Consider the following 26,401-nt stretch of genomic DNA (forward strand, 5'->3'; position numbering starts at 1 on the left):
GACTGAAAGAGATAAAGCTACGAAAAAGGAAAATTTAAATATGCATGATTGACCATTAAGCCCCTGTTCAGGCCTAGTCTTACCATTTCAATTATTTGGTTTTGTTTCTTATTATACACTTTAAATCAAAACAATTTGTTATTTCTGTTTGTAGTGTCTATATATATATACACCTCTATGGCATTAAACCTGAAAACTGCATTAGAGAAACATATTAAAACTTACTACACAAACTCCTACTGTCAGGACCAAAATAATTGAAAACCTAAAAGCACATTTGTTTTTCAGTAGTATTGTTGATGAGACATGAGATTGGTATTACGTTGATGACTTAACAAAGAAGTTTTCTCAACATGTCTCAAAAGAATCCTATAAATCTTATTCCTCACTCGACCACAAGCCTCTCTTTCAGACTCTGACATCATCATCACTTCCTCTTCTTCTTGTTCCTCCTCTTCTCCTTTAACCATGGCGTCTAACCAATCACTCACTCGTTTTATCTGATACATCGTTTCCCCTACTTGCTGACTACTCATCTCTCTCCACTTTGTTACGTTACTGATCTCATCTAAATACTTCTCAACGCGGCTCAAGTACCACCTTCTTCCTTCCTCCTTAACCAAGTTTCTTAGTTCACTTGCTGCTCTGCTTAACCTCTCCTTCCTCTCTCCGGACCCCGAGTCTCTTTCCCTTGTGTTGTCTTCACGGTTATTGGTTTCTTGAGCGATTAGGGTAAAACTCTTCCTCGCGGGACTCTGCGTAGGCTTACTTGCCGGTAAAGAAACCGGTTTAAGATCCGTAGCTAAAGCTGATTTGATCCACTGAGTCGCCTTCTCGCGCCTCTCCTCTCCCGTTCTTGAGTTGCAATGCTTTGTCTCCTCAGTTGATAATGATTGAATGATTAGCCTACTCTTGCTTAACTCATCTTGGAAACTCAAGAACTCTCCTATAGGTGGCTGTTGATTATGATGGTGTTGATTTCTCTTGTCAGAAAGCTCCGAGTATGACCTAAACATATCATTTTCAGTGAGAACATTGCTTGAGGAAGAAGTTACATTTACTTGTAAGCACCTACCTTAGACATTTGAGCAATCTTTCAGCAGCTGAAGCCTCTAATAAAGCTTGAGAAGCAGTGCGAATAGCCTTATCTCTCTGCCTCAGAATCTCCTGCCAAAATATATATAGTTTAAGTTTCATTCAAACTGATTTCTTGATCAACAAGTTATCTGTATTACCTTTCCTAGGTTTGCAACTCTGGGAGGAAGTGAGTTCCAGAGAATCTCTGTCTCTGTCCAGCTTCTTTTCCTCGATATCGAATCCGAGGATTCAAGGGTATTGCTTCTAGGTGGAAGAAGAAGGTTCTTACTCTTGTTACTTCCACTTCCATAGCTTAAACTCTTAGCCCATTTTGGAGATGGTGAAACAACACTATCTCTTCTTCTTGTTCTACTACTTGACTTCTCCTCTATCACTCCACAGCTCCTCACAGAAGGAGAGGGAGAAGCCTGAAAAAAAAGATACAATCAGCAAAATGTCAAATTCAGGTTTATTACGAGCTTCCAACTTAAAAACAATTAGTGATAATTGGATTGGCCCTAACCCTTAAGGTACATTATACCTAATACATTTCTATAAAACTTACAGCAGGATAGCTTCGAGTTCTTGAAACATGTAATCTCATGTCATGAACATGACTCTTAACCATAGATGGATCTAATGACTCTCTTCTCTTGCTAGCATCACCCAAACCCATCCAACTTCTTCTCCTAGCTGCTGAAGACAAAGAAGAAGAGCAATTTGAAACCATTGACTCTGTATCATCCCTCTCCTCCATTACACTCGAGAGATTCTTCAACAACCCAAAATCTGAAACATTCACCTCAGAGATGCTTGAGCTGCTCCATCTTGTCCTTCTCGGCCTCTTCACTTGTTGATCATAGCTTTCCTCTGTATCAGACAGGCTTGCACAGAACTTCTCTATACGTTCTTTAGGGATCAGGTCGATAGGTTCACCGGTGCAAGCCCTTCGACCTGGTGTTGGTCTAATGCCTTTGATCATAGGAACCGGATAAGCAAACTCAAGCTTCTCCACGAATATTAATTGACCTATCTGTAACTTGTCGTAGAGGACAAGGTCGTTCTCTTCTCTCGGCAAGGAGGCGTACATTGAATGTGTTGAGTCGGAGATTCTCAAGAAGAAGCCTTTGTTTGGCCATAACCCTCCAGCTGCTAGGACAGGGATTATACTTCTTATCTGAAGCAAAACTGGTCTGTGATCAACGTCTCTTCGCGCTTTTCCGACACCCATTTCCTCTAGAAGCTTGAATAGAACACCTGATCTTAGTTCTGCCATTGCTATCAACAATGGCTGTTGGGAGATTTGTGTGAGAAAAAACAGATAGAGATAGAAAGAAGAAAGAAGGGTATGTTTCTCAATCTGCTGCATGCAGACAAGAACAAGATTGGTGGAATGTAATGTGTTCTGAGTTTTGATTCTGATTGGAACGGAGAAAGAGGTTTGTCTTTTGGGGAAATCATTCACTGGTTTTGTGATAAAAATTCCCTAATGTGGATCTTTGTTGTTCCTTGAGTGCCAAGCAATCAACAGATGTTTCCTCTGTTTTTAGTCATTGCATTGTTTTTGACAGTTCTCTTTTACTATTATTGGTCATTATTTTCATTGAATACAAAAAGTCAGTTAAACCAAAACAAAATTTTTTTCTATTCTGTTTGATTTGTATAATACATTAATATAATAATAAAAAAAAATTAATAACATTGACTTGTACTGTATCTGAAACTTGTTACATAGAATGATCTTATACATTTTTTCTTTTGTTACAGGAGCTCAACGTCTAAGTGCAAGCTGAGTCTTTGTTGCTATATTCTGAGAAGAAGAATCTTTATTCACAGAATCTTGACATGATGTGTGATCGAACATATCCATTATCACAGGTGGTTTGTACTCTGATCTTGTTCGACGGTGAGAAGATCCTTGTAATGAAGAAGAACCTTCTTGTCCCATCATTAATGGTCGGTAGCTACGGCTCGATCCTTCAGACATCGACCGATACCTCATATGCTGAGACTTATGGTGTTTCTTGATAGCATGAATCAGATATGGAATTAACCCCTCCATTTAAAATTCGCTGTTTCTGTATATGAAAATATCATACACAAACCTAATATTTATATATCATGGTGCATAAGATGAGAAATCAAGTTTTTCTTTGTATTGAATTGACAACTAGTATTGGTTCAAATAAGTGGATAAGTATTGACCACTGTTTGTGATGTTATACCAATTTTTTTACTTAGGCTTTCGTCATAATTGATGATAGCATGACGTATTGACTTTGACCACTAAGAACTTCAATAGACAAGGCTCAAGTCCTTCGCAGGCGTCGAACTCAATGGTAACTTTCTCTGTCATGCTTCTTCCAACTTCTACTCTCTCAAAACCTACCAGTTGCGTCTGTGGCACGGCATCACCAATCAGAGACTTTAATGACACTGGTGGTATCAAGAACACAAGCACTACATGACTCCCGGACCTTGTGACCCCGATGATGATCCGGATCTCTGAAGACGTTAACGTTGAGAGACCAATACGTAAGACCAGCGAGTCCTAGGTTGTGTGCGCATCGCTCGAGCCTCCGTCGAAACCACTTCTACCATCTTTAGCGATAACGATGTATTAATTTACTTTTATTTGATGAAGCCTATGAGGACCATTTCTTTTTTTTTTCGTAGAAGAGTGAGTGGTGAGCCAAGTGTTTTCACCAGAGTAATGAGGAACAAAATGTGAAGTAATTAAGAAAAGGGTTTTGAAGAGTGACTTCGAAGATAATACAAACCATATATCTTTTGTCTCTTTAGGAAAATTTCAGATATGTCTGGTCATAAAGTTAGAGATGCAGATCTTCAATGTCTCGAAGTGGTTCTGCAGGTCTCTTGTTGTCAGGTTGGTTCACGACTAGCTGTCCGCAAGCACCACTAATATCCTGACCCATTTCTTTGCGAACCGTGGTTCGTATATTGTAAGTTCCTCTCAGGATTTTCTGGAAACTTGAGACACTTTCTTTGGTGCTGGTTTTGAACTGGCTTGTTGACCCAATTGGGTTGAACGGTATCAAATTTATCACCTGTTTTTTGAGAAAACGCCACAGAGATTCACCTCAGATAATTGCAGAAAGTTTTAAGAGTATCAAGAAACAGAAGATTTTTACCACTTGAAATGTCTTTAGCAATTCGCCGAGTTGATGAGCGTTCTCCTCTTGGTCATTTACTCCATCAAGCATGATGTACTCAATGAAGATCTTCTGCTGACTGTTTAAAATCCAAGGAAGATATTACACACTATGTTATGATCTTTATCAACTTCTGAGATTATGGTTTGAACATGCAGTAACAAATAACCTGTTTTTCTGGAAAGCTTGAAGTGCATCCATGAGCTTTTGAAGAGGAAAGGCTCTAGCTGCTGGCATTATCTGGCAGCGGATTTCTTGAACTGGTGCATGGAGAGATACCGCCAAACTTATACCTGGTAGATCATTGTGAAGCTTGTTTATCGCATGAACAACTCCAACCTATATGCAAACGAAATTAGAATATGGATTAGTGGAGAAAAAGAAAATAACAAAGAGAATCCTATTGGTCCCCAAAAAATAAACCCAAATTATATGTTTGTTTGTCCCCAAAAATGCTTAAGAGGTAGCTTTCATAGTACTTACAGTTGAAATGGTGATTCTTTTGGGTGAGAGCTGGAAAGGCTGTTTTAACATGGCACGGACAGCTTCAACAACGGCATTGTAGTTATTCAAAGGTTCTCCCATTCCCTGATCACAATCAGCAAAACAAAGGCAACAACTGGTGAAAATATACTTCATCGTTACAGAAAGTATAGAGAGACACCTATACCATTGCCACAAGGCAAGTAGCATAGACACAGATACACAATGTAGTGTATGAACAACAAGAGACAGTCAAAAAGAAACTTTGATGAGATGCATTAACAAGCAATATACCATGAAAACGATGTTGCGTATGTCAGCTAGGCGAGATGCGTGAACAAGCTGCTCCACAATTTCTCCAGATGTTAAATTGCTTTTGAATCCCATACTACCAGTTGCACAGAACGTACAACCCATTTTGCAACCAACCTATTGACAAACCACTTATATAAGATGCTCCACAGTGATTCAATGAAACACGAAAATGAAAAAAAATCAATACCTGGGATGAAATGCATAGAGTAGATCTCACACCTCCAGGGCGTGGCTTCCCTCCACACATTCCCAACCGAGTATCGTATCTCATTATCACAGCTTCCACAAAAGCTCCATTCTTTAAATCAAGAATCAAGTACGAGTTCATCAGATAACACTATAACAAAGGACTTACTACAAGCAATGTTCAGCAGCCAAATCTATTTTATGTATTATTAAAAGGACAGCTTCTCATCTACAAAGACTAATCTCATCTATAGAGATTAGAGAGAGAGCAGAGTTACCTGGAGCTTGATGAGGAGTTTAGAGGTGGTGCCATCGGAGGAGTGGAAGAGGGAGTGGAGAGAGGAAGTGAAAGTCTTGAACTTTGAATGGAGGAGAGTGTATGCGGCGGTGGGCAACGAAGGGATCTCGTCCCAAACGCAATCGGGATTCTGAATTACATACTTCCAGATCGGAATCATGAAATTGGGGTTTATTCCAGCTGACTCGAACTCCGATTTGATCTCCGGAGCGTCGAATACAGATTTCATCTTCATCGGTCTCACCTCGCCGTCGCTGAGTTTCACCGGTTAAAAGTTCGTCTCGCCGATTTTAAAAGCCCTAAAACTTTAAAACCCGTCGCCGAAAATAAAACAAGATAAAACCGGTTCCGTTTTGGTGGGAAAGATAAACCCGGTTTGATTTAAACCGGTTTAGTTAACCTAATTGGCTTTTGGCTGTTGAGCCGAGTATATTAAAATCTACGTCTGGGCATTCGGAGTCCCAATCGGGTTTCGGTTTTGTCCAATCGGGACTCGGTTTTTCGGGTTTATCAAAATCAGTTCCATTCAGATTATATAAACATTCGGTTCGGGATCGGTTCGGGTTTTATCTGGTTCGGATCGGAGTTAGTAAATCTTCAAAGAACCGGTACAACCCGGTGTACTTTCGGGTTTTGGGTTCCAACCGGTTCTTCGGTTTTAAAGTACTTGATTTACACCTATTTTGTAACCAAAACATAAGTAAAATCGATTCAGAAATAAGAAAAAAACATCAAACATGATCATTCAAAATCAAACGAAAGGTACACGTTGTTATCGATAGAAAGAAAACCAATAAATGAAATCATAAAACGAAAAATTAAGTTCTCATGAAATAAAAAAAATTATTCAATGAAAATAAAACCAAAATCTAAAAATTTCAAGCCTCAACCGACACTTTCAACCATCAACCTTCATGTAGTAGATAGTTATTGTAGATGTTTAATAATATCTTAGTGTATTTTGGCTACATATCAGGAATTGAGATCATGTTTGGTACAAGTTCTTTTTTGGCATTTTGAATGTTTCGGGTTGTATCGGATATCCATTTAAATTTGGGTTCAGTTTGGATAATACCCATAACCCGAAATACCATAAAACAAGATCCATTCGGTATTTATATCGGGTTCGGATCGGTTTGGATTCATTTTTATATCGGGTTCGGTTTATTTGCCCAGTCCTATCAAAATCTGTTGAATGATCAGACCAACATAATGCTAGATGACAAACAGACTGATCTATTGCAAATGGATATGAACATTAACATAGAGCTGTTCAACGATGAAGTTGCTGGTCCGGGAAAATCCATGTGGACTGTGGTTGGTTGGAGGTGTTGTCGGAAGCATATTCCTCTATGTTAGTGCATTCAGGTGGTGTCAGCAAGAGCTATTGGGAGAATAGTGTCTCTTCACATATCTTTGTACTTGTACACTTTCGATATTTTTCTTTTTATTTTTAATCATGCAAGATCTTACTGGCTATTAGCCTATTAGCATAGTTCAACTTGTGACGCAGAGCAAACAAGAAATAACATTATTTTCTTCTCGGATGAACATAGTTGATAGTTTCATTTAACCATTTTAAACCAAAGATTCTTTAGTTGATTTTTAAAAGCTTTTGGAATGCGGTGGAAAAGGCGAAGACGTTTCATTGTTTGGGCCGCTTGGAACCAATCTCTTAGCTCTGAAATTCACTATGGAATGTGAAGACGTTTCATTGTTGGAGCCGCTTTGAACCAGTCTCTTAATTCTAAAATTCACTATTGAATCTGGTGGAGAAACTGGAGATGTTTCATTGTTTGGACCAGTTGGAACCAATCTCTTCACTTCAATTTCTGCAATAGAATGTGATGGAGGACTTAGACTGTATGAAAACGATCTTCTTACTTCATCATTGAAAACCTTTCTAGACACATTAAAATCAGAAACTAAAGAAAATTACCGCGAATTGCTAACGATAACGTAAGAAATAAGAAGTGAAACACCACAACTCCAAAGAAACTCTTCATATCTTTGGTATTTGATATTTTTGTTGTGGATTGATTTATTAGAAATGAATGTGATGTAATTTAGCTACCCGAATAGAACTATTTATTGTTATTACTCTCTCTACATAAATGTAGGTGTTTCATAATTACCTGTTATAGGAAATTCTAAAACAATTTAAGTAAAATATCACTTATAAAGAAAAAAATATGATATACACAATAAAATCTTTTGAAAATAAAGACATGTATATGCAACTTTGTTTATATAGAAGTATATTATCTTCTTTTTTTTTGACAAATCTCAATTTATAGAAGTATATTATCTTTTTTTTTTTGACAAATCTCAATTTATAGAAGTATATTATATTTTTATTTTGAAACAAAGAAGTATATTATCTAATTGATGAAATGCATAAAATAAAATAAAAAGATTTATCGACAAAATATGTATTTTATTAAACCATGAAAATTGTTTGAAATTAATATTATTACTACATTTTATTTACACAAAATACTATTGCATATCAATCTAAGACACTCATTGATCACATTTTAGTACTACTAAAATTATGGAACACTTAATATAACAGATAATCTACTATACATTAGAGAAATAATAATATAGATCAAACCAGATGTTGATTTCACGTAATATTTCAAACCTAATCAAAGAATATATAACACAAATGTTACCTAATTTAAAGACCAAACATACACAACATATTACCTAATTATCTAAATCTAATTGTCTAAATTTATTTTTACACTATTAAGTTAAATCACACGTATGATTATATGGTAAATGTTTTTTATATATTGGTTTAAACAAAAAAATTCAGTTATAGAAAATTCTTATTATTTAGATAACTAAATCATTCTTATAAATTAAAACTTATAAATTACAATATATGGTAACACTTTATAAGTGTCCTTTATATATAAATGCAACATCATTTATTTTAATTATTTCAATTAATTGTTTTTTAGTGTATGGAATGTGGTGGAGAAGGTGGAAACGTTTCATTGTTTGGTTTGCTTGGAACCAATCTCTTCACACCAAAATTGGCTATAGAATGTGGGGGAGAAGGTGGAGACGTTTCATTGTTTGGACCGCTTGGAACTAATCTATTCACTCCGAAATCCGCTATGGAATGTAGTGGAGAAGGTGGAGACGTTTCATTGTTTGGGCCACTTGGAACCAATCTCTTCACTCCAAAATCAGCTATAGAATGTGGTGGAGAAGGTGGAGATGTTTCATTGTTTGGTCCGCTTGGAACCAATCTCTTCACTCCAAAATCCACTATGGAATGTGGGGGAGAAGGTGGAGACGTTTCATTGTTTGGACCGCTTGGAACCAATCTCTTCACTCCAAAACCAGCTATAGAACGTGGTGGAGAAGGTGGAGAAGTTTCATTGTTTGGGCCGCTTGGAACCAGTCTCTTCACTCCAAAATCTGCAATAGAATGTGGTGGAGAAGGTGGAGATGCTTCATTGTTTGGACCACTAGGAACCAATCTCTTCACTCCAAAGTCCGCTATGGAATGTGGTGGAGAAGGTGGAGACGTTTCATTGTTCGGGCCGCTTGGAACCAATCTCTTCACTCCAAAATCTGCTATGGAATGTGGTGGAGAAGGTGGAGACGTTTCATTGTTTGGACCGCTTGGAACCAATCTCTTTACTTCAATATCCTCTATAAAATGTGGTGGAGAAGGTGGAGACGTTTCATTGTTTGGGCCACTTGGAACCAATCTCTTTATTCCAAAATCCGCTATGGAATGTGGTGGAGAAGGTGGAGACGTTTCATTGTTTGGACCGCTTGGAACCAATCTCTTTCCTCCAAAATCAGTTGTGGAATGTGGTGGAGAAGGTGGAGACGTTTCATTATTTAGGCCGCTTGGAACCAATCTCTTCATTCCAATAGTCGCTGTTGGAACCGATGGAGAAGAAGGAAACGTTTCATTATTTGGGTCGCTTGGAACCAATTCTTTTATTTCATCATAAGAAACATTTCTAGACACATCAAAATCAGGAGTAAAGAAAAAATTATCACGAATTGCTAAAGACAATGCGAAAAACAAGAATTGGAACACCACAATTCCAAAAAAACTCTTCATGTGTTTTGTATTTTTGTTGTTCATTTGATATTTTGAAAAATGAATGTGATGTATTATTTAACTGTCTACCTAGAGCTATTTATATAGTTATTAGTCGCTTTAAATATACAGGCATGTCATAATAATTTGTTTAAGGTAATTTTTAAACTTTTAAAGTAAATTATCACTAATTATATATTCGTAGTAAATATTTGATATACCAAATCAAATCTTTTGAATATAATTACACGTATCTGTACATTTAACTTTGTTAATATTGAAATTTATTGTCTAATTTGATCAATGCATGAATAAAGAGATTTGTTGATGAAAGTAATATTTTATTACAGTTGAATCCAAATCTAATAAAAATAGACAAAGATAAACATTAATTATCCCAACAAAATTATAAATGTATTATTTTTGTATTTTCCAATTTTTCATAATTCTAAACTAATAGTATTTTAAAAATTACAATTAATTTTTTGAATTTATTATTTAACATTCTCCATCCGTTTTCTATTAGATCTTGTTTAGGATTTTTGCACATAGATTAAGAAAATATTTAAATTTTTTATATTTTCTAAGCAAAAAAATTAATAATTATTCACTTAAACACAATTCAACAAATAACAAAATAGACTACATAATACAAATAGTCATATAACATAAAAATTTATATTTTTTCATTAATAACGGAAATTTTTTTATCTAATTTGGAACAGTTTTTTTTTAAATGCTATCTATTAGAAAATGAAAAGAGTACTAACTAACAAAAATTGCATTAAAACTTCAAGCATGCGTTTATTTGAAACAAAATTTTATTTTAAAATATTTGTTCTTATAGAATGAGAGGAAATATTCATCTTGTACAATAAAATAAAATAAAAATATAGTAGATAAACATGTTCATCGATATTTTAGAAAATTATTAAAAAAAAACATAACTATACTGATTCCATACTCATCAAATATTAACTTAAGTTTTTATGGTCATTTGACAAAATTTCACTAAATTGTATTTTTTAAACTGTTGTGAAAAACAATCTCGTAACAAATAACTATATTCATGATTGTCATGCAAAAAAAAAAAGATTTATTTCTCAATTGGGATTACTTACAAAAGTTTAAAATTTCCAACCAGAAATTTCGTAAATTCATTGAAATTAGACTACTGATAAAAAAAACATGGGAATTTTGCTAATAGGAGACAACTAATCTCATATATTGTCTACTCTATCATCTATGTCTAAGTACGCTAAAATCTACACTATATAACACAAGGAAACTATACACCTACTCACTACCTGATTTTTAGTCAACACAACAATGACCGTCCAACAAAAAGGAATAAATGAGCATCCACAGCTTTAAGAGACTATACTGAATTACTTAAAATTGAAAAATAAAGAGTTTTATTTGATTAAAAAGTTAGCCAATGAAAAAACAAAAATGTGGAGGAAATTTTTTTATTTAAGAATAAGCAGAGTACCGTCACAGAGAAACGTTTCTGATTCTCTTTCCTACTTTACCTATTTGTTTTGATTTTTTAATCTCTTGAGACTGAATGAGATAATAACACTACGGATGCCCTTATACTCTTTTTATTCTACTTTTTCTGAATTCGCATATATGTTTTAACCGAGTTATATAAGGCACAGACGAACTCAGGGCTGCCCATTACCCACACCTACTTTATCTACAACACCCCATCTTCTAAAAGGTTATGGCGTTTCAATCACTTTAACCGACCTATCTGAAAATCCAACAGCTATGTGGTTCAGTTCTTGAGGAGCAGTGATTACCCGTGGGATGATGAGAGCAATGTTGCAGAAAGATACCAGACTTTTGTTGGCTACCTGTGGGTTTAGGCATGCAGGCTAATGGGGTAATGCGACATCTGAGTCTCAAGTATGGAGCATCAATAAATCTAATGTTCCCATCTAAAAAGATGCATAAACCAACGGGTTTTGCAGGAGATTAATTAAGGATTTAATTGTGTCAGATATTTTTCAACTTTGTTCAAGTAAATCTTCACCCAAGAGTACAACCATTGTCTATATAAATTTACTAAAGCATCTTAACATTTGCTTTGTGTCATCTCCTTGTGAGCTTTTAGCTTAGTAAGCTATGGTTTCCTCAATCTGATAGGCTTTTCCAAATCCATTCAGCACTATCAGAAGGAACTGTAAACTCTGATAAAGGATCCCCTAAGAGAATATAGCAATCATGCCTATGCAAAGTGTAAGTAACCTCATCCCCATGTGTCTTGTTTGATGTCTTTTGAGAGTAGCATAAAATTCGATTCTCCAGGATTGTTCAATGCCCATAGATAACTGTCCACTAACTGTTCGATGCATATTCTATTTTGATTTATATGCTTAACTTAACATAAATCAAGTGTAATACATGTTACCAATCAAAACCTTTATAACTTAAAAAAAAGTTATTCAATATTTTCTTCTTTTATTCTATTGTCTTTGTATTATTCTAGTTTTATTTATTGTTTTATTACTCTACGTAATTTCTATGTATTAGGTAACTTATATAAATAAAATAGTTGTTAAAAAAAACTTTAAAAAAAGTCTAAAGCCACTAAATGCTGGTTTTTGTAGAACTTAATAAATGTAACAAGAAGAAATTAAAGAAAAATTACTTTTTCTTAAAAGCTTTACGAAGATGGTTTTCTTTTCGAATATTTCTGTCTCTGCGAGTGTTGAGAATCTGATTACGAAGTATTGTAAGATCAAGGGGGTTTGGGAGGATCTAAATGAGGTGGTGATTTTTGAATCAATTTTTCTGGGATTTTGGGGTTTTCCCAACGAAGAGTGTTATAGGAGATTCTGTAAACATCAGATCGGGGATATGGGATTTGTTTTGCTGATTAGCTATTCGATTTCATTAAAACTGGATTCATGCGAAGGGTGGAGAGCGGTCTTGAAGGATTTCTTCAAAAGTGTAAGAGCAAGAGCATTAGAGGTTCAAGAGGGAGGTTCACACGTTTTACGAGAAAAAAAAAATATTAAAAAAGCAAAAGTGATGAACTCACCCCTTCTCACCTCTTCTGCATGATACCCTCTCTCCTAAAGTTCATCACTGTAGCGCGGGCCCCACGACACGTGGCGGCCCGCGATTGGTCAATTTTTTTTTTTTTTTTTTTTAAAAAAAAAAATCAAAATGAAAAAAAGAAAAACTTTAATAATAAAAAATTAAGAAGGTGAACCCCAAAGGGGGGTTCACTGATGCTCATGCTCTAAGCTTTAATCTCTTGAAATTTTATTTCTTTAGATATATTCTGGGAAATTATGGGAGATTTTGGTTTTTTATTGAAACGAGTGGGGGATATGGAAATTTTCCCAGTTTTAGGGATTTCTCTGGATCTGGTGGATCCTTAAGAGAACCTGATTGTCATGTATGGCTGATTAAGAGAATGATTTATGGGCGTAGAATAAGATTGGCGAATCTTCTTGATTCTATTTGTGGGATGATTGATTCTATGATATTAAAGCAGATTGGGAATATTAATTTTGAAAGTAGAAATGGTGATTTACGATTTGGGCAATTAAAGTTTTTGAATTCGGTACGAGCTGGGTGGGGCGTCTGTATATATATGATGTCTAATGTGTTGCTGTTTAATCATCTTTGCTATAAGATTTTATCAGAGATATTCTTACAATTTTGGTTGTTTTATCTTTCTTTGAGGTTAATTATGACTCAAGGGCAATGGTTCGTTAAGTCTGGGGGACAGAAGAAGCAAGTATCGAGTGTAGGCTTGAAGATTTCGATCCCGAAGTTTGATAACTCCAACCTCATCATGGGGTATTCAAAGACGCTGATTGGCCGCTGTATGAATCCTTTCAAACAGGATATGCAGGATTTGCTTTTCCATCTCCCAAGAATCTGGAAAGTGGAGGAGAGAGTGGTGGGTGCGGATTTGGGACTTGGAAGATTCCAATTTGATTTTCAGGAGGAAGAGGATATCACCGAGGTGCTTAAGAAGGAGCCTTTCCATTTTGATAACTGGATGTTATCCATTGTGAGATGGGAACCGGTGGTGGAGGAGAATTACCCTTCCAAGATCACTTTTTGGGTGAGAGCTATTGGAGTTCCCCTGCATTTTTGGGCGGAGCCAACTTTTAGGAGCATCGGTGAGGCGTTGGGAGTAGTTTGTGGAGAGGATGCTATAGATATAAATGAGGGGAAGATCCGTGTTATACTGGATGCTTTCAAGCCTTTGATTTTCTCTATTACTGTGGAGTTTCACAGTGGAGAGGAGACTGTGATTGCCTTGAGGTATGATCGACTTCATGGCTTTTGTAGGATGTGCTCAAGCTTGAGACATGATCAGTCAAGGTGTCCCACAAATAACGCTTTGGTGGAGGATGGCGTGGGTCCGTCTGAGAAGCCAGACCAAGGAAATAAGGCTTTGAGTTACAAAGGGGCAGTGGAGTCTCGCTCTACAGCGACAAATGCTGGTGGGTATAACGGGAGGCCGAATCAACAGTCGACGGGGAGGAATGAAGTCAAAGGAAAAGGAATAGATTATGAGGGTGGAAAACAAGCTGGCTTAGCTAAAGGGGGTCCTGTGCGGAAGTATAGAGATCAAGGGAGATCAACGACGAGGTATGTTCGGCAGGCGGGATATCTACCACCTCAGGAGCTAAGGGATAGCTATGCTATAGCTACGGGGGGTATCAATGGTTTAAAAAATCAGGAAGTCGGGAGTCATCTGGATGCACAACAAAAATTGATGCTAGATGCTTTCAAGAGTGGAGGAAAAGGAGAGGGGTCAGAGTCAAAGGCTCGTAAGGCCTTGCTTTTTGAGGAAGAAATTGCTGGAGAGGAACATTTGGAAACAACAGGAGAGGAACGTGTAGTAGGGCCTCAAGTGCAGGAAGTTATGGAGACATTGGCCTTACCTATGGAGCTTTCTAGGGAGGTGGCAAAAAGTATGGGGGAAGTAGCTGAGAGTAAGTGCTCTGGAGTGGAGAATGGGAGTAACCATGTGGAACAGAGGAGAAACAAGGTGGAGGAGGTGATTCCGGAGATGGTGGCAGGTTTAGATGATGAAGAAGATAATTTGGAGTATGAGATGATGGAGGATGGAGAGGATGATGTGGCGCTGGACCAAGTTGTCTTGGATCAGACGTTTTCTAATGACGTGGAGATGGTGACTGAGGGTATTACTCACTTGGAGGAAGGTTTGCCAACTGATGAAAGTGCTGAACTAGCTGGAGAGAAAGAGCATCAGGTCCCAAAAAAGAAAAACGGGAAACTTAATGCGGCGGTGATGGGGGGGAATGCAAAGAAGAGATTGGTGCAGGGCTTGGTCTCTCCAAGGAAGAAGGTAATGGCAAAGCAGGCTAGTAAGGGGGTTGAGAAGGGCCCAGCTCACACAAAGAAGGCTTCGGTGAAGCCGAAATCTGATCAGGACTAGGTTCCTGTTGACCTTATGTTAATTTTAAGTTTTATGAATAAGTGTTGGGCTTTTGATATAAAGCCTCTATCGTTTTCTGCTCAGTTTTTTTGGTTTAAATTGCCTCTGATTATGTCAGGGTGTTGGAATAAAAGAGTTGGTTCTAGTTATCATAATGGTGTTATGTCTTCTTTTTCTAATTCACGTATGTTGTTAATAGTGTTTCTGGTGAATTCTGATTTTCTTGTGATTATGAGGCTCGTTGGTTCTCGTAGGCGTGTGTATAAGGTGTGGAATTGGTTAGAGGATTGGATTGGGAAATGGGATTGTTACTGGTTGGTTTGGCAAAGTGTGAGGATGATGAGGTCTGGTTACAAGAGCAGGACGTGTGGTTTAGTTATATATTTAAAGGAAGCCACATTTGGTTTGTATTGTTATGTTGTGGTTAACGTTTTAGATGACGTTGTTGTGGGATTGATGTGTCAAAACTCACACACACTGAATGGAACAAATGGTTATGAGATATGTTGGAGAACATGTCATGCGGACTCTCTTGCTCTTGGTGGTATGGACCGATTTGGGTTGTTTCTCGGGTTTTCCGAACAGCTTGGAAATCTAAATAGATTTGTTCTAGTAGAGATTCTCGTTATCGGCGGTGGTTTCTATTTCAGATTAAATTCAAAGTTGAGTATGGTAATTCTGGTTGTTGATATGGACGCTCCAGTTATTGATGTTTTGAATTTGAGACTATGGTATGTGTTTGGTTTTTCTGAGTTTTGGTGGTTAAGGAAATGGTTAAGTAATTGTTTTCAAGAATTTTGTCTGGCTAGTAGTATGAGATCCTTTTGGATGCTCGTGTTGGAAAAATGTGGAGAGGGAGCTCGGGCAAAAGTACACAGGAATCTAATAAGGTTAATCTATGATATGGATATGATAGGTGTCCTCATGTATTTTAAAATTTGCTTTTCAGTGGCCCACTTCCTCAATTTTTGGAGTTATACGATTTTTGTAAAAGGTACAAAAATTGTCAGGAGATGGGTATGGCAGTGTCTAAATATAGTTTTAAAAGAATGCAGATATTAAGCTGGAATTGTAGAGGTATGGGGAGTAATTATGCCATTAATTATTTAAGAGAAATTTGGCACAAACACAAACCGGCGTTTCTCTTTCTTTCAGAGACAAAGCAACAGTTTGATTTTGTCCAGAAGTTTCAATTCCATTTTGGATATAAATATTTACACACGGTCGATCCGGTTGGGAGGAGTGGTGGTTTAGCTCTTTATCATAGTTATGATTCCCCGGTGGATATAATATATTCGAGCAATAGAATTATAGACATCGAAACGAGTTATAAAGGGAAAAGGATATATATTTCTTTTGTATATGGAGATCCTGTACAAGGTCTAAGGGATCAAGTTTGGGAACGTCTTACACGGATTGGTATAACTAGAACAGAACCATGGTTTGTGATTGGGGACTTGAATGAGATCACTGGTAATCATGAAAAAGAAGGAGGAGCGTTAAGGCATGCATCCACTTTTGTACAATTTAATAATATGATTGAAAATTGTGGTCTTCTGGAGTTTCCATCCTTGGGAAATACTATGTCTTGGAGTGGGAAAAGGCAAGATCATACGGTTCGATGTAGATTAGATCGAGCTTTAGGTAATACGGAGTGGCATAATTTGTTTCCAACTTCATATGTGGAATATTTGGGGATGATTGGTTCGGATCATCGACCCATAGTTGCAAATTTAGATGAGAAACAAATTAAGACACACAGACAATTTAGGTTTGATAAGAGGTGGATTGGGATGGAGGGACTTATGGAATCTATCTCAACGGGATGGGCATTAAGGAACCAGAGGAATACTACGAGGGTAGTTGATAAGATTAGTAACTGCAGGCATGAGATTTCGGTTTGGAGGAAAAATAATCCCCCATATGGAAAGGAAAAAATAAATACTCTCCAGAAGGCTTTGGAGGATATTCAGTGTGATAATACAAAAACTTATGAAGAGGTACTAGAGGTCTCTAGGAAGCTAAAAGAAGCATATAGAGATGAGGAATTATTCTGGGAACAAAAATGTAGGACGAACTGGCATGCCAAAGGGGATCGCAATACAAAGTTCTATCATGCTCTAACGAAGCAAAGACGGATCCAAAATAAGATTGTGGGATTACATGATAGTGCTGGCAATTGGGTTACATCGGAAGCAGAGGTGGAAGGGGTTGCGCTAGATTATTTTAATGATCTTTTCTCAACCTCTTTGCCATCAGGTTGTGAAGAATTTTTACAAGAGGTACCAACGCTGATTACTGATGATCAGAACCGATTCCTAACTTCCTGGGCATCGGAAGAAGAAGTACGATCGGCTTTATTTTTAATGCATCCGGAGAAAGCTCCAGGTCCGGACGGAATGACGGCCTTATTTTTTCAACAATCATGGTCAATTATTAAAACAGATATTACCGATATGGTTAATGAATTTTTTAGGACGGGATCCTTGGATGAGCGGTTAAATATGACCAATATCTGTCTTATTCCAAAAACGGCAAGGCCGAGTAGAATGACGGAACTTCGACCTATTAGTTTATGTAATGTGGGTTACAAAATTATTGCAAAGGTGATTTGTCAGCGGCTGAAAGGGTTATTGCCAAATTTAATCTCTGAAACACAATCAGCTTTTGTGTCTGGGCGGCTGATCTCAGATAATATCCTGATTGCTCAGGAGATGTTTCATGGGTTGAGAACGAACAAATCATGCAAGGAGAAGTTCGTAGCTATAAAGACGGACATGAGTAAGGCCTATGATAGGGTTGAATGGCCTTTTATTGAGGCGATGTTACTAAAATTGGGCTTTGCCCAGCGTTGGGTATCTAGAATTATGGCTTGCGTTTCTTCAGTCCAATATAAGGTTCTGATTAATGGCCAGCCAAAAGGACACATTGTCCCAAACAGAGGATTAAGGCAAGGGGATCCATTATCACCTTATTTATTCATCTTGTGTACTGAGGCACTAATTTCAAATATTAGGAAAAAGGAAGAAGCGAAACTATTAACAGGCCTGAAAATTGCGCGTGGTAGTCCGGCAATTTCACACTTACTGTTTGCAGACGATAGTCTTTTTTTCTGCAAAGCTAATAGGCAAGAATGTGGGGTTATATTACAGATTTTGAAAGATTATGAGAGAGCATCGGGGCAGCAAATAAATTTTGCGAAATCGTCACTTCAGTTCGGACATAAGGTTCCTGATCTTGCACGAATGGAGGTCCAACAGGTTTTGGGTATCACCACAATAGGAGGAATGGGAACTTACCTAGGAATCCCTGAAAGTTTGGGTGGATCAAAGACTCAAATTTTTGGTTTTCTGCATGAAAGAGTAAATAATAAAGTTAATAATTGGACAATTCGGTTTATTACAAAGGGGGGAAAGGAAGTTTTAATTAAATCGGTGGCATCACCTATGCCAACTCATGTGATGTCTTGTTTTCGTTTACCCAAAACGGTTACCAAGAAACTAACGAGTGTGGTTTCTCATTTTTGGTGGAGTGGCAGTGGAAATAAGAAAGGGCTACACTGGTTTTCGTGGGACAAAATGTGCATAGATAAGAAGGAGGGTGGCATTGGCTTTAGAGATATTCAAAACTTCAATACAGCTTTATTAGCTAAACAGTTATGGAGGCTAATTGACAAACCTGAATCTCTCTTTGCAAAGGTTTTTAAAGGACGTTATTATAGGAAATCAGATCCAATGGATCCTATACGTTCATATTCTCCCTCTTATGGGTGGAGAAGTATTACTTCAGCTAGATCTCTGGTTAAAAAAGGGCTAATCAAAAGAGTGGGAACAGGTTCAAGCATCTCAGTATGGAATGATCCCTGGATCCCCGCTCAACGCCCGAGGTCAGCAATTCAAAAACTTCAGAATCAATATTTGAATCCATTACTTAAAGTGGAGGATTTAATTAATCCAGTAGATCTCTCTTGGAATCTAGATTTACTCAATGCATATGTTCACAAGGATGATGTAAGTATTATACGGAGTTTAGCTATTAGCCGAAATCCAAAACCGGACTCATATGGATGGTTGTTTACGGATCATGGCAGATATACTGTTAAATCGGGATACCGGACGGAAATTCTATATCCTGATTTAGGATCTCGACACAGTGATATGGGCCCCAATGTTAAACCTTTGTTAGCTCATGCGTGGAAACTTCAATGCTCGCCAAAATTACAACATTTTGTGTGGCAAATAATCTCTGGTAGTCTACCAGTTACAAAGAACCTTCGTTTCCGAGGGATCAAATGTGATTTACAATGTCATATATGTGGTGCAGAAGAAGAATCGATTAATCATGTGCTTTTTGAATGTCCCATTGCGCGCCAAACATGGGCTTTATCTAATATTCCTTCACGTCCGGGAGTTTTCCCTACCCAATCTCTTTTTACCAATATGGATTATTTATTTTGGCGGTTACCAAAGGAACCAGATTTAACATATTTCCCATGGATATTGTGGTATATTTGGAAAAACCGTAATGCTAAGATTTTTAATAATAAAATTGGAAGTCCTCCTCAATTTCTTCGGACTGCGGAGATAGAAGGCACTTTATGGGCTGAGGCACAGATTAAAGAGGGTATAAACAGGGGGTCTTCTTTTGGTGGGAGTCCTAATTTACAAGGGGTAAACCGATGTTATGTTGATGGTGCATGGAAGGAACAAGATCCTTTTACAGGGCAAGGATGGTTCTACAGAAACGAAAGATCCACTGATACTATGATGGGTGCAATGTCTATTCGCAGGAGTCTATCACCTTTACACGCAGAATGTGAAGCTTTGATATGGGCGATGGAGTGCATGAAGACCCTACATATCTCAGAGGTGGTGTTTGCAACAGACTGCTCACAGTTGGTGAAGATGGTGTCTACTCCAACAGAATGGCTGGCGTTCACTACTCACATGGAAGAGTTTCTACGATGTAAGGAATACTTCTCTACTTTCACTATCCAGCATATTCCAAGGGCACAAAACACGATGGCGGATAAGATAGCACGAGGTGCTAGGACTCAGCCTTCTGCTATGGTTTATGTTGACTCCGTTCCTCCGAGATGGTTCTCGGCTCAGGAATCTACTTAGTTTAGCTTTGCTTCTTTGTTGAAAAAAAAAAAAAAAAAAAGCTTTACAAAGAGTAAGTCTCGTTGATTAAAAAAAAAAGAGAAAGTCTCAACAGTCTTGATTCACAATCAAAACCAATATCTGTGCTGAGACTTCTGTGTCGATTACAAAGAGAGTATATTTTTGGCTGGGACTGCTAGATATGTTCAGTTGTCCTAATCGTTGTGTCCAGTACAATTCTAGGGTTGCTGAGGGTGCTAGATATGCCCAATTGTCTTCGAAGTCAATTTGTCCTTAATCCATAATACAAAGACTAAGGACAAATTGCCTTCGAAAACCAAAAATTTTCTCAGAAACAAATTCCTAACAAAGGGAGACTACTAGCACAACAACTAAAACAAACAAGCAGAGGTTGGAACCAAACCTAACATTTGATCAACAAAAAAACAAACAGAAGATGATGGTCAAACTGAAACATCAAAGCAAATAAACACCTTGAGAGCCGTTGACAGAAAATCACCAAATTTCGAAGATGACTAACTCCTACAGTGAATAGCACATGAAAATTACAGAGAAGATAGTTTTAATAACCAGCAATAAAGACTGGAAGGGCGAAATCAACAAAGAAGTGATATGGGAATGTCAAAAAGAAGCCATATGAGAAGCGAGATTCCGATCAGATCTCAAAGAATAATAGAAGGAGCGAGTTGATATCCGAACAGATCTACTCACAAGGATGAGACTAGAATTTGATCGAAACTAGAATGGATCCAAAGAAACATACAAGGCCATGACGAGGCTAGACATCCAACGAAGAACCACCAAGATGATGATTGCGTCTTGTAATTAAACCTAACAGTGATTAAAACTGTGCTAACTAAAAATGGTTTATGTTAGCTAATTTTGCATGTGCCATGTCAACATGTATTCAGAGTTTAATCACATGTGGAAATTAATCACATTTGACACATCAATACATCTCATCGTAGCCATGTTATATTTTAGAAATGATCAAATTATAATGCTTTTATGTAAACGTATTTTTAATTAATAGTACGATGCTAATTTATTTTGTCTAAATTAAAACTACAACTGTATTAGCTTAGTCATACTTTATATGAAAACATGAAAAGTTTTATATGAATATTTTATTTCTTGGGATATATGATTTAGCTTCCAGGCATGTGTCGCCTTTCTATTAGGAAATAGTCCAGAAAGTTGGATATATATAGCTGTCGTATGAATGATGATTTTGATAATACATATTGATCTTAAGTAAAATAATGAAATTAACATTTTGGTTCTATGTGGGTGGCCATACATACAGCTGCGGCTCGAGAGTGTCCTCAAGATCCTCCTGTAATACAGATTGGTCTTCTTGCTCATTTGACTTCTATTATCCTTTTTATATGTCAAACTTCTAATTTCTCAACTAATTCATCACTTAACAATTAACATAAACCCATATTGACATGACTATGATGATATGTATTGATGTATTGCATTGATGATCAATCATGACATCATGTATTCATTTTAGTAGTGTAACAAAGTGGAATTTTTTTACCAAAACAAAGTGGAATTAATTTGACGGCATGAAACCATACGTGTCGGAACAGAACAAAACGACAGAAGTTAGTGAAAGAATCGATAGAAGTCAAGGCAATTTAAATATTTCATGTTTCATTACTTAATTATTTAGTAGAAAATAAATAAAAGGAAATGATATAGATCGATCGAATGCATATTATTAGCAGCCTTCCACTGAAGATGATGCCAACTAAATACATACGTGCTTTACTTTGAGGCCAGCTCATATCTCATCTCTAAGTGGTGAACAGAGGTCGAAATTATAAGTTTGCGTAAAGGGAGGGAGCATTGTAGTTGTAGCTAATCTCAGACCCCACCTTGGTATCCAATGGCAGCCAAGAAAGGGAGGAATAAAACTGGATCCGATCCGGAGCTCCATGTTAGCTGGAGTGCAGCCCTCAGGTTTTCCAAGTACAAGGAAACACGAAACAAGCGGTGTTCACTTGCAAGTTCGCCACGAGGAGTTGCATATCGTCGGACAAGGAACAACAGTCCAAAGAGAGATAAGGTTGGTCCACAACGGTTCATGACCTCTCCGGCTCACCGGTAGCGATGGCTTCCATGGTCACACCATTCGTTCCATCTCCAGGTTCGAACCGCGTGACGCGATCAAGTCCCGGCGCGTGGCTTATTCTCCGACCCGACGGTTGCACGTGGAAGCCGTGGGGACGACTAGAGGCATGGCGTGAAACTGGTTACTCCGACGAACTCGGTTACCGCTTCGAGCTCTTCCATGACGGAGTCGCCACCGAGGTCTACGCATCGTCGTCTATCAGTTTGAAAAATGGCGGGAGTTTCGTTATCGACGTTACCGTTGGGACAAACACGGCGGTCTCTACGCCGACAACGAGTCCTCAGGGAAGCTGTGATCTCGGATCCGGATCTAGCGCCGGGTCGAGACCATGATCAGGATCCTGGTCGGAGTTCGGATATCTACTGCCGCAGCACCCGGCGCAAAAGAGAGGGGTTTGTTATGTTGGCTTCGGTGGAAGGAGTTGGGAAACGGAGAAAACCGGAGGTGGAAGTTGGTGCGACGCACGTGACATGCACGGAGGATGCAGCAGCGCACGTGGCGCTAGCTGCGGCGGTAGATCTCAGTTTGGACGCTTGCAAGCTGTTTTCTCATAAGCTAAGGAAGGAGTAGACAGCAAAGCCAGCTTGGTGTCGTTTGACGTATATTGCTTTGTCGTTTTACCGATTCATGATGTCTTTTAGAAAATGTTTATTAATTTAGGACTTTAGCCAACCAATTAAAATTGTTTGTATATTTCATGTACAGCTAAAATGACAGTAACAGCTTCTTATCTCATTATCCGATCCTTTTTAACTTCTTATAAACAAAAAAAAACTATAAAAGTAATTCATTTCATATCATTGAAAAATCATTAATATGGTTTTTCTCCATTGTAATTACCAGGAGGATCATAGTTGCATGTAATAAAAGTACCACCACTGTTACACACCACTTTAGCACATCCCAATCGAAGAGAGTTTCTCCAAACCACTTGTGTGTAATGCAGACAAGTACCACCATTTGGATCATTACAAGTGTTGCTATCGTAGTCGTAGTACTTCTTCTCGTCGATCCACATTTCCGAAGCATCCTCAGCCGACATATCTCCGCTACTCCATGCTATGTTCTCTCCAAACGGTCCATTCGAATGGACCATGGCACAATCACTGACTCTCTGGTTTGCGTAGCTCGATGCATAACCAGCGACCTCTTCGTCCCAAACCAATGGCTCTACCCCAACCTCGTGCCGGGCTTCGTTATGTGCCTCTAGGAATTCTTGTTTCCAGTCTTGGGCTAAAGATGGAAGAATGAAATTACAGGAAAGCGCGATTGCAAATAGTAATAAGATGCTGGGTTTGAGTCTTTTGACTAGAGACATTGTTCATTACAAGTCGATTACGTGATGGTGGTGAAGCTTTAGGAGGTCATAGTAGTATTTATATTTCATATTTTGGAATAGTTAACAACTTTGGTTAGTAACAAAGGAAACAAATCTTTCTCAAAAAGAAAACAAAGGAAACAAATTGCTGTTATTTTTCCAAAATTAAAAGAGGACAGTAATAACATACTCTCTATATAAGAAAGATAACTAGTCAACGGAAACAAATTCCTTTGATTTTACTGATTCTGGGGGATTTGAATCTTATGTACACACGTATCTCTTGATAATGATTGAAAATTTGAACGCTTATTATGGAAAATAATCACAGATTAAAATTTAATTTCCAATTCAGTTAGATTTTTTTTAATGATATTTTATTTTTGTTGTATGACAGCCCAGTTACCTAACTTTTATAACTGTCCAATACAAAGCACAAGACATTTTATGGCCCTTAGAGCAACATTATCGCCGTATGTTATACGGCGTCCTTAACATCTAATCTATTAAAAGAGGAGTACAAAATTAGATTATCCCTTAGTTTTCCACTATATTTACAATGGTATGCCACTGAAGTTATTAATTAACCTATCTTTTAGGATTCTTGTCTTTTCTCTTCAATTAATGTATTTCCAAAATCAAATTCTAACTAAAAAATCATGGCAACAATAATTAATAAACTTAACTTTTAATATTTTTTATCTTTTCCTTTTTTAATTATACATATGTGTGTTTGAAAATAATTAATTCCATATATACATTTTGTAATTACATACCTTATACGGTAATTATTTTACTAATTCCACATATACATAATAAATAGTATACAACAATTTTATTATACATAATCATAAAATTTTGATCCATAAAACCAGTTTATACAACAATTTTATTATATATAATCATAAAATTTTGATCCATAAAAAATAAAAATACATTTGTGTGACTTTACATGTCATATTCTAAATAAATGGATGATATAACTAACGGTTTACATGATAAAATAAAACTACTCAATATAAACTATAAAATTATTGTGTTTAGAAATGTCATATTAAAAAAAAATTTAAATATATATTATCATTTATACAAATAAATATTCATTTATGAAAAAAACTAACACCTGCGCGGGTGCGCGGGTCAAGCTCTAGTAATGCAATTAAAATGAAAATCAAAAAGAGTGAATTAAGCGTGGGACGTCTCTTAGTTAAGATGTGTTGGAGACGTCCTTAACACGCACGTGTCGCGATGGAAATGGCCGATGATTTCTAGGACAAATCTCGTTGACTCCGTCCTTCATTTCGTGTCGGTGAACTTGCGTCGTGTTGCTCGAAGGCGATCGAGAGTGTGATCTCTTCCATCTCTTCCGTTTATCTCGCGCCATCTCTTTCATCGCTTCTTTCTTCCCAAAGGATCTCTCGCGACGTCGATCAGTTCTCTCTCCCGTCGGCGGATCTATCTCCACGGCGATTCTCTCGCGACTTTGCTTCTCTCTCGCGGCGGTTCTGTCTGGACGGCGCATCGGTCTCGGCGGTACTCCTCTGCTTGATATCGAACGCAGTAGAAAGGATCCGTGGTCTCACCGACAGCGTTTCACTGAATACAAAGGAGAAGAAGGTCTGTGTTCCTCGAAAAATAATTAACTAAGATACCACTAAAAGTTCTACCAATAATCTTAGCTTTTAAGGTTATTTCTAACCTAAGTCCTTAACATCAAAATAACATTAAAATAACCTAAGGACACACTAATTGGTCCTAGGGATAATGTTGCTCTTAATATGGTTCTTTTTATCTATCTGGAGGATTGAACTTAGGACTATCCGAGTTACATTTCCTTTGTCTAGTGACAGTAAACCCTAAAACCGAACTTCTTCGTATGTGGGGACTTGAAGTTTTGAATTCAAGACCATTCAAGTTTTTTGCTTCTCAAGCTTCAAATTCCTTGCATATTAATCTACAGTAATGAAACTTGTCTTAGTTACATATAATTTGGATGTTGTCCACACAATACGCATATAATGTGAACGAGAAGAGGGATTTCAGGGTGGTGCTAATGAAGTTGGTGACAGGGAAGACGCAGGTGGAGGAAGAGTTCGGCACGAATAGAGACATCTTCATGATGAGATTACTGAAGTTTTGTAGTTCATAGTTCATAGATTGGATAACCCAAAGGACTTATTGTACAACGATCTCATGCCCCAATAATATAAAAAGTTCTCAATAGTTTTAAATATGTACAGCTCAATTCTTAGAAGACATGTATATTTCTAAGAACATAGGTGATGATTGGTTCGACTGTGGCTTTAAAAATTTAGCTGTAGATAAATTGGTTGTAGCTGTAAAGTTGTTACTGTAAACTTTTTCTGCAGAGATTTTTGTTGTAGTTAAATTTGTTGTAAGTTGTAACTGTAAGTTATAGGCTGTAGATATTTTAAAATAAAATATATTTAATATGTGTTGTATATATACAATTATTATTTTATATGAATTAAAATAATTTATATTAATATTTTTTATAAATTATCAAAATTTATTGTAATTTAAAATGTGATATGTAAATAATATTTCTATTATTTAAATATCTTAATAATTAAAAAACACTCAAATTCAAAATTAAAATATTTACAAAAGTTTTTATTATGATTATATAATTTATTTGATATTATAGATATTTTTTTTCATTTTACAGATTCTACAGCCTAGAAAAAAATGATGTAGCATTTTTGCCTAAAATACATAAGAAAAAGTTTTGCTTTATTTTTTTGTTGTA

General features: G+C 37.0%; 7 protein-coding genes, 1 long non-coding RNA gene and 1 other non-coding gene across 10 annotated transcripts; 3 read left to right on the plus strand and 6 right to left on the minus strand.

The window, feature by feature from the left end:
• Positions 1–79: 79 nt before the first annotated feature.
• LOC103860201 lies at positions 80–2,523 on the minus strand. The gene is made up of 4 exons (XM_009137798.2): positions 1,643–2,523; positions 1,236–1,505; positions 1,076–1,167; positions 80–1,008 (listed from the first exon to the last, which is right to left on the minus strand). Exons 1-4 carry the CDS (start codon positions 2,444–2,446, stop codon positions 285–287), a joined length of 1,890 nt encoding a protein of 629 aa, XP_009136046.1. The 5' UTR covers positions 2,447–2,523; the 3' UTR covers positions 80–284.
• A 238-nt stretch (positions 2,524–2,761) lies between these two features.
• Positions 2,762–3,510, minus strand: LOC103859818. Its single transcript, XM_009137395.2, has one exon. The coding sequence runs from the start codon at positions 3,137–3,139 to the stop codon at positions 2,849–2,851; it is 291 nt and encodes a 96-aa protein (XP_009135643.1). The 5' UTR covers positions 3,140–3,510; the 3' UTR covers positions 2,762–2,848.
• Positions 3,511–3,764: 254 nt separating this feature from the next.
• LOC103859819 (dual-specificity RNA methyltransferase RlmN 1) lies at positions 3,765–5,849 on the minus strand. The gene is made up of 7 exons (XM_009137396.3): positions 5,513–5,849; positions 5,236–5,346; positions 5,028–5,162; positions 4,734–4,838; positions 4,420–4,589; positions 4,230–4,329; positions 3,765–4,145 (listed from the first exon to the last, which is right to left on the minus strand). Exons 1-7 carry the CDS (start codon positions 5,765–5,767, stop codon positions 3,909–3,911), a joined length of 1,113 nt encoding a protein of 370 aa, XP_009135644.1. The 5' UTR covers positions 5,768–5,849; the 3' UTR covers positions 3,765–3,908.
• A 99-nt stretch (positions 5,850–5,948) lies between these two features.
• Positions 5,949–15,196, plus strand: LOC103859823. 2 transcript variants are annotated; one of them, XM_033286743.1, is made up of 2 exons: positions 5,949–6,179; positions 13,376–15,196. In XM_033286743.1, exon 2 carries the CDS (start codon positions 13,425–13,427, stop codon positions 15,045–15,047), a length of 1,623 nt encoding a protein of 540 aa, XP_033142634.1. In that variant the 5' UTR covers positions 5,949–6,179; positions 13,376–13,424; the 3' UTR covers positions 15,048–15,196. The 2 variants fall into 2 exon arrangements, with proteins under 2 accessions (XP_033142634.1, XP_009135647.1); XM_009137399.3 differs by lacking the exon at positions 5,949–6,179 and adding an exon at positions 12,333–12,568 and having other exon boundaries at positions 13,313–15,196.
• Positions 7,006–8,198, minus strand: LOC103859820. The gene is made up of 2 exons (XR_631307.2): positions 7,472–8,198; positions 7,006–7,364 (listed from the first exon to the last, which is right to left on the minus strand). It is a non-coding gene; the product is annotated as an uncharacterized LOC103859820 (long non-coding RNA).
• Positions 8,501–9,430, minus strand: LOC103860202 (proline-rich receptor-like protein kinase PERK10). The gene has a single exon (XM_009137799.2). It carries the CDS (start codon positions 9,428–9,430, stop codon positions 8,501–8,503), a length of 930 nt encoding a protein of 309 aa, XP_009136047.2.
• A 326-nt stretch (positions 15,197–15,522) lies between the features above and the next one.
• LOC117132491 lies at positions 15,523–23,045 on the plus strand. The gene has a single exon (XM_033286741.1). It carries the CDS (start codon positions 16,061–16,063, stop codon positions 20,168–20,170), a length of 4,110 nt encoding a protein of 1,369 aa, XP_033142632.1. The 5' UTR covers positions 15,523–16,060; the 3' UTR covers positions 20,171–23,045.
• LOC103860203 lies at positions 21,745–23,069 on the plus strand. The gene is made up of 2 exons (XR_004456224.1): positions 21,745–21,783; positions 22,124–23,069. It is a non-coding gene; the product is annotated as an uncharacterized LOC103860203 (transcript).
• LOC103859822 (pathogenesis-related protein 1) lies at positions 21,816–26,162 on the minus strand. Its single transcript, XM_033286751.1, has one exon. The coding sequence runs from the start codon at positions 23,629–23,631 to the stop codon at positions 23,125–23,127; it is 507 nt and encodes a 168-aa protein (XP_033142642.1). The 5' UTR covers positions 23,632–26,162; the 3' UTR covers positions 21,816–23,124.
• Between the last annotated feature and the right edge of the window lie 239 nt (positions 26,163–26,401).

Source organism: Brassica rapa, chromosome A03 (genome assembly GCF_000309985.2).
Source record: "Brassica rapa cultivar Chiifu-401-42 chromosome A03, CAAS_Brap_v3.01, whole genome shotgun sequence".
Classification (NCBI taxonomy): domain Eukaryota; kingdom Viridiplantae; phylum Streptophyta; class Magnoliopsida; order Brassicales; family Brassicaceae; genus Brassica; species Brassica rapa.